Source organism: Miscanthus floridulus, chromosome 9 (genome assembly GCF_019320115.1).
Source record: "Miscanthus floridulus cultivar M001 chromosome 9, ASM1932011v1, whole genome shotgun sequence".
Taxonomy (NCBI): domain Eukaryota; kingdom Viridiplantae; phylum Streptophyta; class Magnoliopsida; order Poales; family Poaceae; genus Miscanthus; species Miscanthus floridulus.
Window position 1 is genome coordinate 104,166,882 of NC_089588.1, and position 21,277 is coordinate 104,188,158.

General features: G+C 45.0%; 1 protein-coding gene and 1 pseudogene across 1 annotated transcript; one reads left to right on the top strand and one right to left on the bottom strand.

The window, feature by feature from the left end:
• Positions 1-1,450: 1,450 nt before the first annotated feature.
• On the top strand, positions 1,451-7,102 carry LOC136484045 (beta-carotene isomerase D27, chloroplastic-like). Its single transcript, XM_066481213.1, has 7 exons — positions 1,451-1,874; positions 3,692-3,831; positions 4,043-4,135; positions 4,410-4,471; positions 5,206-5,312; positions 6,534-6,623; positions 6,707-7,102. Exons 1-7 carry the CDS (start codon positions 1,547-1,549, stop codon positions 6,745-6,747), a joined length of 861 nt encoding a protein of 286 aa, XP_066337310.1. The 5' UTR covers positions 1,451-1,546; the 3' UTR covers positions 6,748-7,102.
• Positions 4,733-13,857, bottom strand: LOC136484044 (pentatricopeptide repeat-containing protein At5g39350-like; annotated as a pseudogene).
• Between the last annotated feature and the right edge of the window lie 7,420 nt (positions 13,858-21,277).

The window sequence follows — 21,277 nt, forward strand, 5'->3', positions numbered from 1 at the left end:
TTTGACTCTTAAGAAAGTTGGAATGACTTATAATTTGGGATGGATGGAGTATAAACTAATTTGACTTAGATCAAATCTAGAATTGTATCCTTTGTAGGATGGAGCGAGGTACTAATTGTCATGAAAAACACATTTATGGTCCCCATGTATTTGTTAGATATTGTAACTATATCCGAATTAAAAAAAGTGCTCAAATTGCAACCATGACAAGTCATATGCGCACGATAAAGGTTTATATATTTTGGGTTTCATACATGATCTAAGTTGGTTCAAAAGTCTACCTGTTCGCTTGATCGTTTCTGTGGCTTATAAGCCGGTTGATGCTGTTTTGTTGTGAGAGAAAAATATTGTATCATGGCTGATAAGCATGGCTGATACGATCGAGCGAACATGGTGTTACACTATACATATAGCTGTTAAAAAAAAAACTAGCTGCGTCATCGATGTGCACAACTTCGACTTCAGATCACTGCAATACCACCTTGTTTATACTACTAGTAAGAACCACTGCAGGCATGTCCCACTATACATATATAGTTCCAGTTGTATGTATATATTATATTATATAGGAATCGGTAGTGTCAAGATTAGTTGGTGTGTTATTCCAAATGCATGGCAGGGTGGTGTCCCCAAATATTCCCCGAGCAGACGTCTTGTCCGATCCATTCTCGCCATCGGTCCGTTGTGATAAACGTATGACCGAGTACCAAGCTAGCTAGGTCCCCGAACCAACCATTTTGGTGGCATCATGAAGCCATACAAGGGTTCAAACCGTGATGCCGACATTATTAGCCACATCCGAATGCAATTTCGTTTCGAAGGACGTGTGTCCATGGTTTGTAACATGCTGTCGATACTACATAGGAGTATATGTATGATTGTGTTTGTTACTTGTATATGTACGGCCGATCGAGTCACATCCGAATGCAACTCTGCTTTTTGTCCCCAACATGCATGGAGCCATTGTAGGCTAAGATTACCGAGTCAATCTTGTTTTGGTGCTTGGACGGTTATCTTACTAAGTATTCATCCTGTTGCGCAAACAATTTTGCAGATAACAAAGACCTAAGAGTAACGAGTGAGGTGATGATGGATCGACTCTATTCTATTGCACAAACCAAACGAAAATAAGTGAAGAGTGAGAGAGCGATGGACTAATAACTCCTTTATCAAACCAAACACCCTAATATATATATTAACCTCCCTATACACTCCCTGGGAATGTTAGGGAAATGCAGACTCGTGTACAGTGTGCATGGTGTATGGCCGATGCACCTTGCAGCTGCAGCTAACCTCCCTGATTCCGAGCCCACCACACGGAAGATGCCGCCTCCCTGCTATTTGGGCTCTTCCTCCCCGGCCTCTCTTTGCAAATTGCACCTCGCTCTCTTTGCGTTTAATACATCAAGTCAAACCACAACGCCGTAGACGTAGTAGAGAGCTAGCTATATTACCGAGCACCCTCTCTCTATCGCTCCTTCCCTCTGTCTCTCTCCCCTCCTCTCTCACTCACTCGACGCACGCACGGAGTTAGCTAACGGGAGACATGGAGGTCGCCACTTGCATGCTCCTTGCTCACGCTCATGGCGTTGGCGTCCTACCGCCACCACCAGCAGCAGCACGCTCTGTGACGAAACACAGCTACACCTACACGAGGAGGAAGCGCCTCGCCACGGTGCGAGGCGTCATGGCGAGGCCTCAGGAGGTGGTGGTGGCGCCGGCGCCACCGGCAGCGAGGCCAGCACCCGCGAGGGAGAGAACAGCGCCGGCACCGCCGCCGCCTGCCGCCGCCGACACCACCACCACATACCACGACAACTGGTTCGACAAGCTGGCCATCGGGTACCTCTCCCGGAACCTTCAAGAAGCTTCTGGTACGTACTTTGCCCGCCTGCACATACACTCATTCGTTCTCGCCACCTTTGGAATGATCGAAAGTTTCTTCCTTCCATGACTGCGATTGCTTCGCTCTCCGGGCGGACACGAACCAAGCCGACAAAGTTTCGGGCGAACAATACCATGCTTTATTCCAAGAGAGAGCTGCTCGCACGTAGTATCTCGCGCACTGTCCCCCCCTGCAAAAATACATACAGAGACATGTTTTCTTGTTAAACTGTCGTCGTGTGTCTTTTTCTCTCTCTCGGGCTTGGATTCATCTTTGTCGTCGTCTCATCTCATGCGCTGCTAGTAGTACTAGTAGTTTTGGCTTCCTTGTGCGCACAGGAGTAGTAGTACCATGTCATCAATGGTGCCGATCGATGTTGATAACCATGTAAGCGACTGCACGCGATGTGACGTTAAGTTTTTTCTGTCCGAAACAAGCATAGATATATCCTCCTCGACTTAGTGTTGATGGCTACCTTTTCAGACTCTTATAAACTTCTGTACCGACTTGTATGTTTGTTTGTTTTTTTGTGTGCTATTATTAAGCCAAAAGATAGGAAAAGCTGATTGCGTTGTGGGCGTATGAGTTGTACTGTGTAATCGTAGAAAGCTTCTTATTATATATAGGAGTATACTTCATTCAATATATAGAAGGTACAATTATATATTGCAACAAAATTAAATGGAAGTGTGCATCAGCATATCGGCAAAGAGAGGTCCAAAGCCGCGATTCGCACAGGTGTGAGGTGCGCATGTCTAGGAATCTAGTAGTGCCTGTGAATCCATCCTTAATCTTTGGGTGTTCGCCAACTTCTCTCTCTTCTTTTGTGCGCTAGTAATTAAGATATCGAGGCAGGGAATATAATGGTGGTCAACGACTTCCTTCCGTAGAAATTAATTAACCACAATTACCCAAATAAATGACCATATACAAGCAAGAGCACCAGAGTTCGTTAACACTACGGTTGTTCAATTAGTTATATAGAGATACATGTGAAAAGATCGTGATGTTCTGTTTATTAGATTTGTGTTTGGTTGTTCGTATGGGCTCGGGCTCGGGCGTTTCATCAGAACCATGTATGATGATGTGTGAACCGCATAGATAAAGGACCTGTTTGGATCATTAATTAATACTAAAAATTAGTAGCTAAAATGAATACTAGCAGATCCAAATAGACATGCGGGAGTCATAGTGGATCAAACAGACTTAAACCCGCTAATTATTAGCTAGTGGGTTGTTAACTATTAGTTCCATTACTTGGTTCGATGTTGCTAATAAGTGCTAATAGTTTATATACACCCTCAACTCAGTATCCAGAACCACCTATTAGCTAGCTAATAACTAATTTTTAGTAGTAATAGATCCTTTACGCTTACAAGCCTCGTACCTACCTGTTTGACGATTGTGCATTCTTTCGAACCCACTAGACCACTAGTCAGTACAAAGATTCTCTGATCTTTGGGGGGATGGTAGTAGTAGACTAGTAGTAGCTAGTAGTAGATTAGGCGAGCATGTGGTACAACACTAGCTCCGATCTGTGCCTTACCTCGTCCGTTGGATATGAACTGAACGGCCGGCCTACATAAGCTGCAACACACCGTGTCCTCCACTGTTCTCCACAGTGCCCTGTGCCCCCCTACCAAATTAACAAGATCCCATGCCCTCTCGTTTCTTTCCCGTCCTGTCGCAGCACGGCGTTGACAGCGGGAAAAGCATTGAAAAGATGTTAAAAGAAATTTCTCAACAGTCATGTGATTGCTACTCGTACCAGCATTTGGTTCATGCATGTCTGATGGTTGTGTGCAGGGATGAGGAACGGAAAGGACGGCTATGAAGGCCTGATAGAGGCGGCACTGGCCATCTCCGCGCTGTTCAGGGTTGATCAGCAGTGGGAGACCGTGGCCAGCGCTCTCGAACGGGCATTCCCCAGCTACATCCTCACAATGGCAAGTATACTTCTATATATGCTCCCCGCAAAACTATTGCAAGCTAGATAAAAAAAAAAAAAAAAATCATTTCGAAATGGCAGGAGAAAAACACGAGGTATCTATTATAGACGGTTTAGAAAGTAGTAGGGGGTTCTTTGAATACAAGGTGAATTTTGTTTGTATTTTACCTCATCCTGAACTGACAGCACTTGCACCGGTGCGGATGCAGATAAAGGTGATGATGCCACCCTCGAGATTTTGTCGGGAGTACTTTGCCGCCTTCACCACGATATTCTTCCCTTGGCTCGTCGGACCATGTGAGGTATAATACATATATGAATACACATACTTCGCCTTCTTGTTCAAACGCTCTTTCTCCTCCATGTGATATTTCTTTCCAGAAATGACAGTGTTATGGCCTGAACAGAGTATTGTTAAGGGTTAATGCTGAGCATATAGTGCATGCATATAGTAGTGGAACATGCAGTCATGGATGGAACATGCTGCAATATGGTTTTTGCCTTCTTACATATACATGCAGCCCCAGCAGTGTCCATAAAGTTGTATGAGTAATCATTGTCACTGAACATTGCAAGGTCAGGGAATCCGAAGTTGATGGAAGGAAAGAGAAGAATGTGGTCTACATACCCAAATGCAGGTATTAACTCGTCATCCAGAAATTCTTTGATTGGATAAAAAAAGTTAAATGTAGACTGGGTTAGTCATAGAAGTTAGAAGGACGGGCCTGGTGCAAGCGGTAGAGTCTTACCGGAAGGTCCCGAGTTCGAGTCACGGTCTCCTCGCATTGCACAGGCGAGGGTAAGACTTGCCACTGACACCCTTCCCCAGACCCCGAGCTGGGGTTAGTCATAGAAGTTAACAGGTACGAATATAACTGAAACAAAATAATTATAGTCTGATGTGTCATCATATATTTATATTGGCCAAACGATTTCTGTGTCTAAGCACTTCGTAGCTAGTACAAATTCTTAAGAACTATCTAAACGTGATTAGCTGTCGTGGGATCGACAGGTTGCCAATCTGCACCGTAAATTAGCTCAGCATAAACCTTTTGCAATACGTCAATCTTTACTCAAGTAAAACCACTTGGAAAAGGTACAGAAGAACTAAGGCTGAGATGCAACATGTACTGCCCATGTCGTAATTGTGGCGATCTCGCAATCCTACTCATACTCCACAGACTAGCTACAAAAATAGGGATACAATTGAAAAAAAAGAAAAAAAAAGTACAGGCTAGTGCAATATACAATTCTACCCATGCAGTGCAACTACCCCAAAAAGAATTCTAGAAAAACCAATAGTAAGGTACAGGCATACCAAAAAATGGTCAAGAGTATTCCTGACTTTTTCTTCATTACCTTACTCTGACAGATTTCTGGAAAGCACCAACTGTGTCGGAATGTGCACGAACCTTTGCAAAATCCCATGCCAGAAGTTCATCCAAGATTCACTTGGCACGGCTGTCTACATGTCTCCCAGTAAGTTCCACTTGGTCTTATCCATGGGACAATTACCTGAGAGAATAACATATAATGAGTAAATTACTTCAAAGTTTTAGAATCCAAGAAAAAATAATCTATTCCAGCCACTAACTAAAGTTGGGAGGAAATTAGTGGACTGTCAGTCAAGCCAACATCATCTCAATGTCAGAAATTGCGTCAACACCTTAACTGTAACTTCCTTGGTCACAAGCCTAATTATTCTATAGCTCAACATTACACTGATTGCCACCAAACGGAAGGGAACTTAGAATATGATCTTTCCAATTTAAATGGTGTTAGTGAAGTCCTTGTATAGTTGTATATATGGACATTTCGTGTAAGATGACTGTAGCCACACGACTCGTCTTACTAGCTCTGAAACGGAATCTTAACTCTGAAAGTAACGCACCAAGATTCTCACATGAAAAATGCAGAAGTTAGCTTGATGTGTTAAATCTCATGATCCTGCCACGTACACCATCTGAACTGAGACGCTATGCCTTTTTTGGGCATGGGAATCACAAGGTGCCATTTGGTGGACAGAAAAGATTGAAGTGGGACCAACATGTTTGCAGGTTGTAGAGCAATTGCAATCAAGCTGTACAGAGAAAATGGGGTAGCTCCTACTTGTAACTTTTAGTGGAAAACTGTTAATAACAGAGACAAGTTGTAAGATGATAGTGTCTATTCCAACCATTCCACAATTTAGTGCTTATTACCAAGTACAGTACAGGCACCTTGACTTAACATCGCAGAGCCAACATGTTTCAATGATCAGAGTATTAATCTCGCTTACCCCAAGCAATTGTTTTGAACGTTGACTCATTCCTGGTGAATATTTCAACCACACAAATCATTGTATCAAGGTCAAAAGATGTTGACATTTAATGACATCAGTCCAGATAATTCGAGACCAATTTGTGTTGGAATTTGCTAGGCACTCTTTTTGTCCTGTCAAGTTGCTATCACCGATAAGTGGTAACAACCATGAATGTTAGCTTAATGGCACCGCTTATGGTCTGCAGGCTTATCTTCACTACTTTCTCCATTCTTATATATTGCAAAGCAGTGTTTTAAACCTTACTAAATTATCTCTATATCTGATTCATACAAAAAAAAAAGAGGATACTAGCTTATGTTCTGTTTTAATAAGCCCTTTCTCAGGGGTAATGGAATATTATATTATGTACTTATGTCTACTATATTACCACTGTTCAGATTTTGAGGACATGAGCTGTGAGATGATCTTTGGACAGCAGCCTCCTGAAGATGATCCAGCACTGAAGCAGCCCTGCTTCCGGACAAAATGTAAGCCTGCACTGAGATATCTGTACAGATTTAATCATATTTCCTCTTAAAGTTCTCATACACTTTACTTAATCTATATGCAGGCATCGCAAAGCAGAACCGTCAAGTGAATTGCTCTATTTGATATGAGAGGAAGAGGATATGTAAATTATTAGACCAATATCAGTAAAACGCCCAAAATTCCATGCCTTCATGTTTATTCCCTTAGTAAGCAGCATCAGCTTCATAGATTCTTTTTACTTGAAAACATAGCAGAAGGCAATTCTAGTATACATCAAATTGTTAGGAAACTGGTTGCTGATCAAGAGGATTGAAGAGGAAACACAAGATATGCCTTTGGAAAATCACAGCATTTTAGTGAATCCTTCATTAGTTATAAGAAAGATATATTGAAGAAGTGTAAAGATATATTGAAGAAGTGTGAAGAATGGATTACCCGTACCAGAAAATTTCATGTTAATGGAAGAAACTTGTTTGGAAAAAATAAGGTGGACCATGTTGTATATCGGTCAGGTTTAAACCAACTTTCATCTGCGTTATGAATCAAGTTATTGTGCAGATTACTCCAACAAAATTGAAAACTAAAAGCCTACAACTGACAGTCTTGTAACTCTCACATTTAGTATGAGTCCTTACAGATGGGGATAAAATTTTCTTTGGACCTGGTTCCAACAGCTGCGAACAAAACCTCAGATTTCCATGCGATGTCAGAATTTCACTTGATACTCCCCTCTAATAAATTGTGATGCTTTCTTCAGATCAGAGTTTCTTACAATGTTTTGTGCAGTCACACAGGACATCTGCTTGATAGCGTGAAACACCAAAACAGGTAATACTTTCAGATGCAACAGTATGGACAGATTCATAGCTCTGAATATCTCCTGGTATATTGTAAAAATTATATCTCACACAGCCTACATTGTCATGTCAACAATTTGATATGCTATATTAGAAAGGGAATTTAGCAAAAACTTCACAAGTTGTGGATTAAATCCCAGAAAGGATGATTGTGGCCCTAGAAACAAGAACAGGTGTTCCTACATCTTGATTTCAGATACAGTGGTAAGTAAATCATGATGGACTTGACTAAATAACAGAGAAAAAGTATTGTAACTTTTATGTTATTACTGGAGAATAATATGTGGGATCTACCCATCTGAATATGCCACTTTCTACATCCTAGAGCACTTACGACATATATCTAAACAAAGAATCATAGAGCACAACAGAGTCAAGACAAGGATAGCAATCACTACCAACACGGGTCTTGTGCAGTGTGCAATGTACTGCTATGTTTTGCCTACTGAGCTTCTTCCATGATTTGCTTTGAAGCTATTAGCTTCACATTGTTTCACACAAATTCATAGCAAGTTCTGACGGAATCTTCTTAGTAAGATTTGCTGAAAGAAGGGTCAGATGTTTTCTAAAACAAAAAAGACATTAGATAATGGTTATCTGAGGGTGATTTAGGAGATAGAAAATGAGATGCTATCCAATTAAAGGGCTCTATGAGTCTATGTGGTGGCATTTAGCTTATTTTCCAGCCATTTATATATTACCTGAGTCAACAGGGACTATCATATATTCATATATCTATCATGAATCTCCTTGGAGAAGTAATTGCATCAACGATTCCCATGAAATGATATTCACCATAAGGCCCAGCATTAGCTTCAAAATTTTCACATTCTTGATTTGTATTTGACTCCATGATACTACTAATAATTAAAATTTTAAACATGCCGCTGAGCCCTAATAATATATCCTCCAACGAGACTTTTTTTCCTCGAACGCGCAGGAGAACTGCGCATCTTTATATATTATAGAGAGCGAGAAAACAGCCCAAACAAAAGAAACACACACCACCCTTAACCCAGAAAGAAGTCAAGGGTATATACCAACCACCCCTTAACCCAACAGGATGTCAAGGGCAGGTTGCAAGAAAAAAAAGAAAAACCGAAGACACATCGCCTATTACTAGGGAAGACCGACCAACACTTGGAGCTTTCGTGCTCCAGCCATACTCCACATCCTCATCTCTTCCTCAAAGTATTGTTGAGCATCTCTGAGAGAAGGCGAGGAACCATCAAAAACACATTTGTTCGTCTGAATCCAAAGTGTCCAAGCACGCAAAATCACAACAGTGTTAAACCCCTTTTTCCTCCTCCAATGAGACTAGCTCCAGATATCCATGTTATCTCCAGTTCCTTTGAGTATTATAGGGATCAAGAAGTAATGGATTGGTTAATGTTTACTTGCCCTAATAATTACAACAATAACAACAAAGCTTTTTAAACTTGGCCTAACCTAGATAAGAAAAGTAGGCTACATGGAAATAGTAAATGTAAACCAAGAAAAAAAAAAGCTTTATAGCATGGATCCTTAAGTTATTGGTGGAGCCACGTAATGTACTTCACTGAGATGGTGACAAGCACTAAGTGACTGTTAAATAGTATAACAGCAATAACTGTCTTCCATGCACATAATTAAAAAATTCCATTGTGTTAATTGTTAGAAAAAAGCGCAGTAAATGGACCAAGATGGAAACCTTTTAACCAACATAGATATTGATACTCCATCTATTCGAGAAATATAAGATTCCTAGTTCTAACTAACTCATTAGTTGCAATCACTTAATAGTTAATATTGAAAATAAAAGCACTCAGAGGAGCTTAGGTTCAGTATAATAGTCTAGGTGCTTAATTAATTAGCTTCTTTCTGCCCTCTGTTTTTAGTTAAACTATAACGATCATCTTAACATTTCCCCACTCATTTCATGTTGATATTAAAACCTGACACATGTCTCTTTGTGTTCCATTCTGTCAAGCTACTTGTTCGCCACTGCAAACTTTCCTAATCTCTGACATGACATCCTGTGTCAGGCTTGGACCCACATTGTCAGTGACACAAGCTGAATTTCCAAATTTGAAATGGCATTAGAGGACTTATTACTTAATAGTAACACAAACAGAAATTTCCAACTGAAGTAATTTATATTTACTCTGAAAAAGATCTTCTGGCACATTGTAAAACTGTATGTGAAACAGGCTATGCTGTAATGCCAATAATTCAATATTATATTTCAGAACGAAAATTTGCGTTCAAAATAAATATTTTAGAACGAAAATTTCAGAAGTTCAGAACCTTCTGAAATTGTGGATTCTATCTCCAGAAAAGATGTTCATATTCCTAGGAAAAAGAATGAGGTCTTCCCCATATTGATTCTAGAGGCCGTGGTAAGTAAATCATGAGGACTTGACCAAAAAAGACAAAGGTTTAACATTATTACGTAAGAAGAATACATGGGATCTACCTGTCTGAAGATGCCACTTTATGCAACATGGAGCACTTACAACATATACCCACATAAAAAATTCATAGAACACAACCAAGTCCTGACAGGGATAGCCACCATTACCGACAGTCCGACACAGGTACACTTACTGTGCTGCATTTTGTCTACTGAGCTTTTTTGCATGATTTGGTTTGAAGCTATTAAAGTCAGTTGATTGTGCCACAAATTCATAACAGGTCCTGATCGAATCTTCTTGGTAAATTTGTGACAAGAAAGGGTGCTGATTTATGTTAAACACACACACTAGGCAATGGTTATGACAGTGACTTTGGACAAAGGAAAAAAAAAAGGGCGTACCCAGTCCAGAAAGCTCCCGCTCTGTGCGGGGTCTGGGGAAGGGTGTCAGTGGCAAGCCTTACCCTCGCCTGTGCAATGCGAGGAGACTGCGACTCGAACCAGGACCTTCCGGTCACAGGTGGTAAGACTCTACCGCTTGCACCAGGCCCGCCCTTCAAAAAAAATGACATAAAATTCCAATGTTCCTAGCCATTCACATTTGCAACTGTATCCAACAAAAGGACTCCCTGTGATGGCATTTAGCAAATTTTCCAAGCATTTATAGTTTTATATTAATTAACCGAATCAATAGAGACTATGATATATTTATTATGAATCATCCCATTGGAGAAGTAATTGCATCAACAATTCCCATAAAATGAACAAACATCATAAGGCCCAACATTACCCTCAAAATTTAAATCATCTTGATTTATACTGACCCTGTGATACTTTAATAATTATAAGAAGTTTAAAATATGCCATTGAGCCCTAATAACATAGCCTTTAATGGGACTAGCTCCAGAAATTTCTTTAGTCCCCATATATCAGTTCTTTTTCAGCGTCATAGTGTTCAAGAAAAAGTTGAATGGTTAGTGTCTACATGGCCTAACCTAGATAAGAAAAGTAGGCTAGATGGAATAATAAATGCATAAACTAAGCAAAAGAATATGCTTTATGGCATTGGCATGTATCTCAAGCTATTGGGGCAGACATATTATGTGCTCCACTGAGATGGTGACCAGTATTAGTTGACTGTCAAATACAATACCAACATACAACAGTAATTGTCTTTTAGGCACATGGTACAATATTGCATAGTGTTGATCCTTAGAAATAGCAGTAACAACGAGACCACGATGGAAACCTTACCAACATAGATATTCATAATCCATCTATTTCAGAAAGTATAAGAGTTCTAACTAAGGGGGTGCTTGGATCCTTTGCCTACTACTATTTTGCCTTGCCAAGCTAGGAACTAGAGGGAGACATGTGTTTGGTTAGTGGGCAAGATTTTCTCGTAGTTTGTGCCAGCAAGCTTTTTCCTTGCTTCCTTGGGTGAGCCAATTTGGCTTGCTCAGGCAGGCAAGGTTAGCTTTGCCAGGCCAAGCAAGGTGAGGCAAGCCAGTAAAAGAACCAAGCATACCCTAACTCACAAGTCACAAGCGCTTAATATTGAATTTGGTAGCATTCTAGAGGATGAGGATCTCTACGTTCAGAATGATAGTCAAGATGGTTAACTTATTTCCCTCTGTTCTCCTCAATTTTTCTTTGAAAATCACCCCCCTCCCAAAAAAAAGGTAATAAAACCTTACACATGTAAGTTTGTGTTCCACACAGCATTGATCACACTTGGACCCACACCGTAAGTGAGACAAGGTACAATTTTGAAGTTTGAAATGGCACTAGATTACTTTTTGCTTAATATTAACACAAGTGTTGTTTATATGGCACAAGAAATTCCAACTGAGATTCAAATGTTGATTCACACTTATTGATGCAATCATACTAAAATCATACCTTCTAGCATGAATTGCAATTTTTAGCCACCTTCAGTCCAGCTACAGCCTGGTCTCAAGTCCAGTTCTTTTGACATCGACATTCTCAGGACATCATCGGCTCTGTCCCTTCTCCCAATTGAAACATAAATATCAGCCAGCATCTTATAGTTAGCTCTGTTTTCTGGATCCAAGGACAAGAGATGCCTAGCTGCTGCTTCTCCAATCACCAAATTCCCCCAATAGCGGGAACCACTTAGTAATGCCCCCCACAATATAGGGTTTCTTGCATGTTCAGAGTGGGAACTCTGGATCAGGTGATATGCATCAGTCAAGCGTCCAGTACGACAGAGCATATCAACAACACATGAAACATGCTCTATAGCTGGCTCCAGACCATACTGCTCTTTCATGCACTTAAGAAGGCTCATTCCATCCTCAACAAGACCTGTGTTTTTGTAGGCAGTCAACACAGCAATTATTGTGTAGTGGTTCGGTTGTACTTTTGTTTTCTTCATCATCTCAAAAAGCTTAACAACTTCTGCTGCAAGTCCATTCCATGCATATACCTGCATCATAGAAGCCCAAGAGATTGCATCCTTATCCATAATCTCAGTAAAGGCATCAACTGAAAGACTAAGACTCCCACATCGACCATACATGTAAATAAGTGAATTAGCAATTGCCCGTTCATTCTGGAAACCTCTTTTAACAATGTGAGCATGTACTTCCATCCCCTTTTTCAGTGATGGAATCAATGAGATCATAGGTAGAATCTCCAAGAATGTAACACCGTCCGGATCAATGCCTGTCCTATGCATTTGTATTGCAAACCCAATTGCCTTTTCCACTTGTCCAAGCTCTCCACAGCCTTTGATCAGGGCATTCCATGCAACCACGTCACCTCTAACCTCTGCAGATCCATGGAGAAGACTCTCAGACAAATCTAACTGTCCGCACTTTGCGTACATATATATCAGCGTGGTTACTATAGAGGGATCTCTCTTGACTTCACTGCCAGTACACATGACATAGTTTTCTTCAATCCATTTTCCTTCTCCCCAGTCCCCCAACTCAGAGCAGGCCAAGATCACATTGAGCAAGATAGACCGTGTGACCAACACCTCCGAGTTCAAGAGCATCCAGTGGAAAAGCTTAACAGCATAATCCGCTTTGCTATTCCGAACAAGTCCACCAATCATCGAACTCCAAGTTACAGAATCCTTCACCTTCATCTGCCGGAACACCAACAGTGCCTCACCCAAACAACCCAACTCTGCATACATCTCCAGGAGAGCGTTGGAAACAAAGAGGCTGTGCTGGAAGCCAGACTTAACCACAGCAGCGTGCATCATACCACGGCCCTTCCAAGAACCGAACCCGGCATAACCAGAAACCAAGCTCACGAGCGTCGCCTCAGTCGGCCACGCTCCATCCGCAGACCTCATCATGCCAAACATCTCCACAGCCTCGGCGAGGCGCCCCGCACGCACATACCCACCAATCACTGAGTTCCACGCCACGGCGTCCCGGCGCGGCATTCCATCGAACACCCTGCGCGCGGCGCCCATGTCCCCTGCCTCAGCAGTGCATCCCGATGAGCGCGGTGGCCACCAGGAGGTCGGACGCCCCGAAGCCCGCACGCCGCGGCGGCAGCCTCGACGCGGCGGCCGAGTTCGAGGTCCGGGGCGCGCGCGCAGGCCGTGGCGGCGAGGTGGTACGTGTGGCGGTCGGGCGCGCAGGAGGAGCCGGACGCCAGAATGGCGCGGAGGAGCGCGGTGGCCTCGCGTGGGAGGCCCAGGGAGAGGTAGCCCCGGAGCATGGCGTTGTAGAGGAGCGGCTTGGGTGGCGCCGCGGAGGGTGAGGAGGAGGAGGACGCGGCGGTGGCGGTGGCGGCGGCGTCGAAGACCCCGCGCGCGGCATCGGGGTCGCCGAGGCGAGCGTAGCGGGCGACGAGGAGGGACGCGAGGTAGCCGTTGGCGGCGAGGCCCGAGACAACGGCGAGCGCGTGGGGGCGGCGGGGGTCGGCGGCGTGCGGGGAGGAGGTGATGGCGGCGGCGAGGGATTCCTTGAGGGCCTGGTACCGGTAGGTCACGAGGCGCATTTAGCTCCCTGTGTTTTTTTTTTTCTTTTTCCTTTTTTGCGTCATCAGAATCCGTATTTGAAATTAGGCGCGAAAGGGCCTCCTCACGTCATAGGCACTAACGACGTTAACTGAAGGATTTGTTTAAAAAAATACGTTAACTGAAGGATGGAAAGACCATTTTATCCCCTGTGGTGTGCTTGACTTCCTTGCTTGGGCGTTCGTTTGGACGTTGACTTTTTGCTTGCTCCAATCTAAACATATTCGACACAGTTTCATACACATGATTTTCAGGTCAATTTGACAAAGAATTGATCATTTGAAATGAAAGGTATAGATGGAACTAGGTGGACGTGGACATGGAGAATCTATGGTTCTATTTGGCTTGGGTGGCTTAGATCCAACCAATCGTTCGACAGAATGTCTCAATGAGGCTAACCTTAGCTGAATAAGGATGAGGTGACTGTATTCGAGTTAACCAAACAACCAAACATGATTTGTGTATTGCATCAAAAGAAACATGATTTGTGTAATCCAAGCTTAGGCTAAGACAAGTAAACCAAACAACATTCCCTTGCATAGAGAGAGCCTTGGGTTGCCCTAGCTTAGTTGGCTAGCCACGCTAGGTCTAAAACGCAAACCACAAGCGACACCCTACATGTATCCAAGCCCCTATTTGGAACCGCTTTTATAAGAACGATTGTAATCTAACTTAGGATTGTCTCATAAGCTGCGGTTCAAAAAATCTATGGTCTAAATAATCTAGATGTTTGACAACCCTAATTAGGATAAAATCTAGAGGATAAATTTTGGTTAGAAAAATCTAGAGGATAAAAATGACCTTAATAGCCCTTTGACCATTTATTGATCTGTCATCCGATCCACTTATTCTGCAAGATTGCCATTCGAGGACTCACTCTCGTGGCTTCGATCATAGCGATCCAGGAAGGAAAAAAAAAATCTCCCTCGTATGTCCTACATCCAAAGCACAGGTCTGTGGACAGCTAATCTCACGGAGCTACGGTTTCGCTGTGTAAGGGTGAGGTAGGGTTAGGGGGTTTTTCTCGATCTACGTGAGAAAATTTTCTTTTTAAGATGGAATACCCAGGGGCTGTCTAGCCACCGTGGATCGAGTTTTTTTATATGTTTAGGCCAATAATAATGTACAAATATAATCAATATACAACCATATTAGCTTAATTAATATGTGTCTAAATTATAATTATTAAAAGGAATTCAATTTCAAGGATCCAAGCAGGGGCCTAAGTGTATTTCTAGGATTATGGAGATTAATGTTACATGAGAATTATATATGTAACTTATAAAAACTATTTCAGCTTGTAATGACTGTACTTTGAAAGTGGAGAAGGTAAAATAGAACTACTATTACTAGGTGAACTATACCTAGAAAAATCCTTATATATTTTGGAACAAATTTTAAATGGTATAAGTCCATTTATTTTGAGACGAGAGAGTAAAGGAGGTGAATCAGTATGCCCAATAGTCACGGTTTCATTGTCAGGAGTCACCACTCAACGTGGCACCACCTTCTAAAAGAGGCAGCCGACGTGCACTTGGCAGTTCCACGGTCATCACCACGTACCACGTCCTGTGCCCGCCCTCCCATGGCTAGCACACTTCTCATCAGCCAGTCATCCAGGAACGCACTACGACGAATTCGCACTCGGGCCTATGACTAGTGCTGAAAATGGACAGAACTTTTCCCGTTCTGAACAGTTTGTTTCCGTTTTCGTATTTCCAGAAATATTCGGAAATGGTACGGAATGTGGAACGGAAGTTTTCGGAATCGGAACGAAAATGGAGAAAGTGTTTTTCCGCCTGTATTTTCGAAATTGTGTATTTGGCCCGGATTTTTGCTGGATTTCATCCAGACCCATCAACCATCGTAGCTTGTCCCGAACGACCAAGCCCAACAGCCCATCTAAACAAACTCCATCTCATCTCTCTCTCGGGCAGGGCGCACAGCCGCCCACTGCCTGCTCCAGGGTCCAGGCCGCTGGCTGCTGCCTGCGCCGCCGCTGCTGGCTGCTGCCCGTGCAGCCGCCTGCTACCGCCGCCACTTGCCAGGCAGACTGCTGCCCGCGCGGCTGCCTTGTGCCGGCCCCGCCGTCCAGTCGCGCACGGCCCGGGAGGACGAGGAGCAAGGTGCTGGCATGGGGATGAAGAGGATGGGGAGCAGCTAGGGTGCAACGCCATGGGGATTGGGGAGAAGTAGCGGAGGACGGCGTTGAGGACTAGCGCTCGATGGAGAGAGTCGAGGAAGAGGCACGCGGGGGAAGGGTGAGGGAGGCGGCAGCCAGCACGGGTGGAGTGGAGACTGGATAGCATAAGCGTGTGTGTGGGGGGGGAATTTTTGTGTTTTTCAATTTTTGTTTCGCACGTTGAGCTTGTTTCTTTTTCTTTTTTTTTAGAAAACACCCGACATCTATACAATTAAATGTAGATATATACAGATCATTAGTGATACATTTATGTATACATGTCGACATGGAAACGTGGTCTCATGTTAAATAATTAAGGCCATGAAGAACTTTTTTGTGGGGATGTACTGTATTCATGTCGTCCCTTTTTCAATTTGTTAGTTGTGTGATTTGTGAATTGTGAGTATAAAGACGTGTGGGATTCCGGCTAAGTTTCTAGCTTCCGACCGTATTGGTTCATTTCTATACACCTACATATTTCGATTCCGTTTCTGAATCCGCATTTTTCGAACCCGACCCTGTTCCTACCAAAAAAAAAATATAGAAACAGGAGTAGAAACGGGTTTTTTTCTATCCGTTTCTGTCCGTTTTATTGGCTACCTATGACCCTGTAACCCTGCTGTCCGCCTTCGCGCTGTCAAGAGTGCCAACCCCATGGCATCGACGTGGAAGATTGACAGCGTACTACACCTCTAGGCAGAGGTGCCTGCAAGCCCTCGTAGAAACCTCATCGTGTCAGAAATGAAGAATGGTCAGCAGGCCCCAAATGAGCTTTGCCATAGTCGGATGAAGGGGTAGTTGCTTATCCAAGTGTGCCAATGGGTGTCAAGCCAAATTTTGACTACTTTGACCAAAACCTGCCTTCATTTGGTTGGATGTTAAAATTTGACTTAGTAGACTTTTTTTATCGGGAATAACTTTGAACGCACTACAACCGACACTACTCTCACACTCACACCACACGCATATGTTTTCATATGTATGTTTTAAAGTGTTTCTGTTGTTTCATATGTATGTTTCAAGTGTTTCATATGGATATTGCAAAAGTATATCGGGATGTTGCATATGTTGCAGTGGTTGCACACGTATGTTGCAAGCGTCCGTTCCCAATGTTTCATCTATTTTTTTCAAACATACGTTGCAAGTGTATTTATCTGGATGTTGCATATGTTTGACACATATGTTGCAAGTGTTTTATCTGGATGTTGCGTATGTTCGCAATGATTTTTAAGTGTTTTTAGGTGTTTTTACAAGTGTTTCAGACGTATATTGCAAGTGTTTCGTTGTATGTGTTTTTATTTGGATGTTGCAAAAGTAGATCGAGGTGTTGCACATGATACGAGCAGACGAGAAAAGTAGGGAAAGGCGGAGGCGGCCCCACGGCTGCCGGCAGCCGGCGGTCCCATGTACGTGCTGGAAGCGGGGAGAGCGAGGACGGTCTACAGAGAGCGGCGCGAGCGAGCAGCGCAGCAGACAGCCACGGGCGTCCGGATGCTGGCAGTTCTAACCAGCCCAAAGTAGCACAAGTTCTTTTTGTTGCCTCCGTCCGGCCAAATTGGGGCGCCCGATTCTGCTGCCTAGTTTTGGCCGAGGTGCCAGGGTTGGGCACGGCATTCTTCAGTCCCAATCCAAACGCGTCCCAAATGACTCAAATGTGGCACGCCGTGTGTGTCCAGGTGATTTTGGTCCAGCATCAATATTCTGACAACCCTCGCCCGTGGAAATTGACGGAACAGTGAAACAAAGTTGAAACGAGTGTTAAATAGGGAAGTTGGGACCTTGCAGGGTGTCATATTGGGAATTTTTTTTCTACACTTGTGCTAGGTCAAACTATATTTTTTATTATACTACTATTTAAAGTTTTATACGTTGGCAAAATATAAGATTATTGACACTACTAAACTCAATGTAACGAAATGTTTTATACATACTCCATCTATTCCAAATTATAGATGTGTAGCAGCACTTGAACCATTCCAAGCTACTTGATTTATCTTGTACGACTTCACCCCTCCCCCCCGCCCCCCCAGTGCTCCCAGCGGGTGACTCGGGGGGCGACCTCCCCTTCGGCGCCGGTAGCTCCTCCTCCCCGCCTCCCCTCCAGCCGCCGTCGCCGCTCTCCTGCGCGCGGCGGCGGTGGTGGCCCGCGCGGGGCCCAAAAAACGGCTACCCGCGCGCAAGACCGCCTCTCCCACCCCCTGTCTCTCTACCACACCCCCTCCTCTTCCCCTCCAACTCCAGCCAGATCCAGGCGTTTGGGAGGCCGGTTGCGCAGATCTGGTCCCCTATGGCCGGATCTGGCGCCTGTGACCCGCTGCCTGGCGATGGGGTGACCGGTGGCCGACGGTCGTGGTTGGCTCTACGCGGCCGGCGGCTGCCTGTGGCCATGCAACGGGCGGATCTGGCCGGCATGTGGCTGGATTCGGGCCCCTGTGGTCCGGCTGGTGCCTGCCAGCCAGGGATGTCTGCGTCGGGCAAGGGCCGAGCTTGGCTTGCCAGACCGACAAGGGCGGCGGCTTGCCGTGCCTGCTCGCGCAGCTTGCGGCCCTCCTTCGACGACGTCTAGCTCCGGCCTGCCCCATACCCTGATGAGGCGGTGGCGGCGGCGGTCAGCTTGGGCTGCCGGATTTGTCCGGGTCGAGACGACCCGCGACTGGATCTGGTCGGCCGGGACTGCCGGCGGCCGGCTAACCTATGGATCTGGCTCGACAGGGACGGTGTAGCCCGTGCCTCCGGGGGTCGGTGGCCGGGGCCAAGGGACACCCCAGCGACCATCGGCGAACAAGCTCCTGGGTGAAAACTCTGCCAAGCTTCTAGCTTCGGGTCGGCGGCGATGGTGCAGCATGCATCATTCACCTTCCTAAAGGCGTCGCCGAAGGATCAATTTGTCGCGCGGGTCGTTGGGGCCGGTTCTGGGGCGAAAGTCCTTCTTGTGCCCTCTTCAACGTTGTTGGCGTCTTTGGACGTCATGCCCTCCTTGGAGGCTTCGTTGTTGGCCACCATCCGTCCGAGCCGCTCCCTGCTTGTGCTGTGCCTGCCTGTGCTTCTGCTTCCTCCTCACTTTGGTCTGTCCAGTGTCGCCACAGTCTTCTTCTTCTTCTTCTTCTTCTTCTTCTTCTTCTTCTTCGCAGCGGCTACCTGGTCGCTGGTGGATATGTCTTCTTCTTCGCAGCGGCTACCTGGTCGCTGGTGGATACGGTCGTCTTCTTCGCAGCGGCTACCTGGTCGCTGGCGGACACTATCGTCTTCTTCTTCGCAGCGGCTACCTGGTCGCTTGTGGATGGATGCTGAGTTCTCCACAGCGGCTACCTGGTCGCTTGCGGATGGATGCTGAGCTTACTACCGGTGGATGCTTTGCCACCATGGCTTCACCTACCCTCTGTTGGCTGACTATTGCGCGGATGTATTTTTCTTTGGCAGACATAGTCGGTTGGTGTTTTGAGGTGGAGGCCCCCCCTCGTGTATTCTTGTTGTTCGTTTGTGTCTTTGGGATTCCGCGGTAATCCTAGGATTACTTGTGAGTCCTTTGTATCTGTGTTTTAGCCTTTCTTTTGGCCTTTTTTCTTAATGAAAAACGAGTAAAAGACCGGATCACGAAAAAAAATTATAGATGTGCGACCGTGTGGGCGGTTCAGTCTCCGCCTACGCACGCCTTTAGCAACGCCCATAAAAATAGAGTCCTTAAGAGCGGTAACTAATGGCAATAATTGCAAAAGTAAGGAAGACTGGGAAATGACTACTCCTATGCATGGTCAGTCAGTCCTGGGTCGTCTTGCCGATCTCCATCTCCTGCCATCGTTCTCGATTACGCGATCTGCACCCGGGACGACTGAATGCGAATGTCGGAACCCATCTTCACCACGCACGAGGACGGAGGATCTACTCCCTTAGTCCTAAAAAGCTCGTAAATCTCTCTTTTTAAGGCCAAACTAGTGGAAAGTGTCAAATTACGCATATGCCCCTCCTATATCCTTCTCCCCACGTACCAAAGCTCAAAAAGCAATTGAACTATATAGAGTATTCCTTGATTTTTCAATTGCATGTGGCGCTTTTTTTTATTGGTGGATCCTACCTAGAAAGCCCATCTCCAACCATCATTTACATTTATTTATTTTGAGATAAGATTCAAACAATAGGATCATATTCTTTTTAGGACGGAGTGAATACTAAAAAAGCAGCCCACCAGGCCCGGCCAGCCCCCCTGACGAGGCGTGGTCAGTCGTCACTGGGTCGATCGACAGCAAACAGGTCGATTTCGTGCATCATTCGGCCACACGTGCCCATATACGCCTTGGCTTTGGCTGCAGGCCCGGTGGTCAACGCATGCGATGCAGATCAGGCCCCCTCCGGCCATCATTACAAGCAAACCAACAGTGTGTCAGTGTCTCTCCTCAAGTCCTGACGCGTGAGCGAGCAATAAGGTCAGTGGCCGTTGCGCCAGACCGTTCCATACTCCATGTGCTCCGGATCATCGTACTCTCGGGCCAGCCATGGGAGAACACTACCCTCTCTCTCTCTGTTTCATCTCTCGCATACTGAAATTTTGGGTTACTCTTCATGATATCCATGAAGGTTCTAAGAATTCAGTAAAACACATATAAGCGCTTCGAGACGAAAAATTTGAAGTTCCCTAATGCTCTGGTGAGGGCGTCCGTCCGAACATCCCGTTCCCAGGCCTGCGCAGCCACGGGCCCAACCACCAACTGGCCTACTCCATCTATACTCTCTCCTCTATCTCTACACTGCGACAGCCAAGAAATCCCCAACTCCCGACTCATTGCACTCGTCACAGCTCACAGCACCGTCCACCCACCCCAATCCGCCTCGCCACCACGCGGCACCCCCATCACGCATCATGTCACGCCGTGCCCCATCCCCCGCCACTGTGTGCTATGCCCCGTCCCGCGCGCGCAGCACGGTGCTGCCAACAACACTGTTCCCCTGGCCGATGGAGGAGCTTCGTGTGACGTCGTCCCACTAGCGAGTTGCCTGTGCCGCTGCCGCATCGGCGAGCTCCATGCACCGTCACTGACCTCCGTGCCGGCAACGACGAGCCTCCATTCCTCCTAGCTGCAAGGTGACATTGCGTTGAAAGCGCATGTTGCATATGCTTCAAATGTTTCATCTAGATATTGCATGTGTTTCATTTGGATGTTACAAAAGTAGATCGGGATGTTGCACATGTTGGAATGGCTATACACGTATGTTGCAAGTGTATG

Bases quoted from the DNA above. Each gene is read 5' to 3' on its own strand.
- LOC136484045 (XM_066481213.1), top strand. From the start codon at position 1,547: ATGGAGGTCGCCACTTGCATGCTCCTTGCTCACGCTCATGGCGTTGGC. The intron at 1,875-3,691 runs GTACGTACTTTG...GGTTGTGTGCAG, and splicing joins GAACCTTCAAGAAGCTTCTG to GGATGAGGAACGGAAAGGAC. The intron at 4,136-4,409 runs GTATAATACATA...GAACATTGCAAG, and splicing joins GGCTCGTCGGACCATGTGAG to GTCAGGGAATCCGAAGTTGA.